This window comes from Vitis vinifera, chromosome 4, assembly GCF_030704535.1.
Source record: "Vitis vinifera cultivar Pinot Noir 40024 chromosome 4, ASM3070453v1".
In the NCBI taxonomy this organism is placed as follows: domain Eukaryota; kingdom Viridiplantae; phylum Streptophyta; class Magnoliopsida; order Vitales; family Vitaceae; genus Vitis; species Vitis vinifera.
Genome location: NC_081808.1, coordinates 17831924 through 17833552, shown reverse-complemented (window position 1 = coordinate 17833552; position 1629 = coordinate 17831924). Strand labels below are relative to the sequence as shown.

At 36.3% G+C, this 1629-nt stretch overlaps 1 protein-coding gene across 1 annotated transcript; it reads left to right on the top strand.

Moving 5' to 3' along the window:
• The first annotated feature begins 457 nt into the window (after positions 1-457).
• LOC100264987 (GEM-like protein 4) lies at positions 458-1297 on the top strand. Its single transcript, XM_059736589.1, has 3 exons — positions 458-464; positions 753-1009; positions 1121-1297. The coding sequence occupies exons 1-3, from the start codon at positions 458-460 to the stop codon at positions 1295-1297; spliced, it is 441 nt and encodes a 146-aa protein (XP_059592572.1).
• The last annotated feature ends 332 nt before the right edge of the window (positions 1298-1629 follow it).

Here is a 1629-nt window from a genome sequence, read left to right as displayed (position 1 = left end):
CTTGTTGTTGATGACCCCATGAATGACTCATTCCACTAAAAGTTGAGAGTCACCAACAATTTTTATCCCTTTAAATACCCTTACATTCCCCAAGGGTTGATCAACCTTTGGGAGTAGTACCTCTTCAATCTCTGAAAGGAGAGAGCATTGTGGAACACCAGTTGAAGTTTGAGATATGAAGAACCAAGTTGCTGGACAGGTCATTGGAATCCCAATCAGCTTCCCAAATGAGAATCCCTCTTCTTCAAATCCATCTCTGCCATTAAATCATAGTAAGATTAAGATTCTCTCTTTCAACCACATGCCCATATAACTACTTTCTACTTAACACTTCAAAATTGCAGTCCTTTTGCTAATGGGGTTGTCTTCAAAATTGCAGATGAAGTGGATAGGATGAAGAATATGATGAACCAACATGGGAAAAAGGGTGATAACATTGTGCATGGAATCAGAGAACATGGCAAGTACTTAACCTTCTCTTATTCTTCATGTCAATTTCCAAAACATAAAAGCATGTCTTGACTGAGAATTGAGGCATGCATATCTCCTGGGACTCTTACTTCCTATATAGATATAGGTCTGACATGTAGTTTATGTATTTGTTTGGCTTGTTTGGCTGGTGGGAGTTTGAAGTAAACAAGAGAATATATATATTGAATCATAAGAATTACTTCTATGGAACAACATTCTAGTAATAATTAATTGATCTTTTTTTTTTTTTTTTTCTTATAAACTTTTTTCTGGAAGTGCAGTAAGATTGGCACCTAGGATCTTTGAAACTGTGAAGGGAAAGCTGAGCTTGGGGGCAAGGATTCTTCAACAAGGAGGCATGAAGAGAATTTTTAAGCAACTTTTTGGGGTTACGGAAGGAGAGAATCTGTTGAAGGCTTCTCAATGCTATTTATCAACAACAACAGGCCCCATAGCAGGCCTCCTCTTTCTCGCTACTCAGAGGGTTGCCTTTGGCAGTGAGAGATCCATCAAATTCTCTTCTCCAAATAGTGAATTGGTTAGAATCTATTACAAGGTTTGGTTACTCACATAACTATCTTTCTTTATATATATCTATTCTTTGTTAACATTTATCTAAAGTTTTTTTTTTTTTTTTTCCTTTTTTCAGGTTTCAATCCCACTGAGAAAGATAAAGAGAGTAGACCAAAGTGAGAATATGAAAAATCCATCTCAGAAGTACATGGGAGTAGTCACTGCTGATGATTTTGAGTTCTGGTTTATGGGGTTCTTGAATTATCAGAAAGCTTTCAACTGTCTCCAAAAGGCATTAATGTCTCAATCTTGAACGAGTTACACATGAACCCAAAAGTGATGGAAGCAGAAATGGTTTTGCCCTCTACATAAAAAATGTATACAAAAATTTTTGTTAATAAGAAATTGATCTCCAATTTTTCTCTGACAGCGAGAGCTTGGGCTTTTATGTCTGGCTTTCGCAGTATATTGTTTCAAGAAAGTCCGACCAATCTTTTCAGCAACGAAAAGAAGCAGATTAGGTCCTGTCCGGGATTCATTTTAAGAAATCACTTTGCAATAGTTTTTTACAAACATTTTACTAGTTTTGTCGCATGCACTTTGATACTAGTTTTGTGAAGTAAGCCAAATGTCTCTATTCGAACG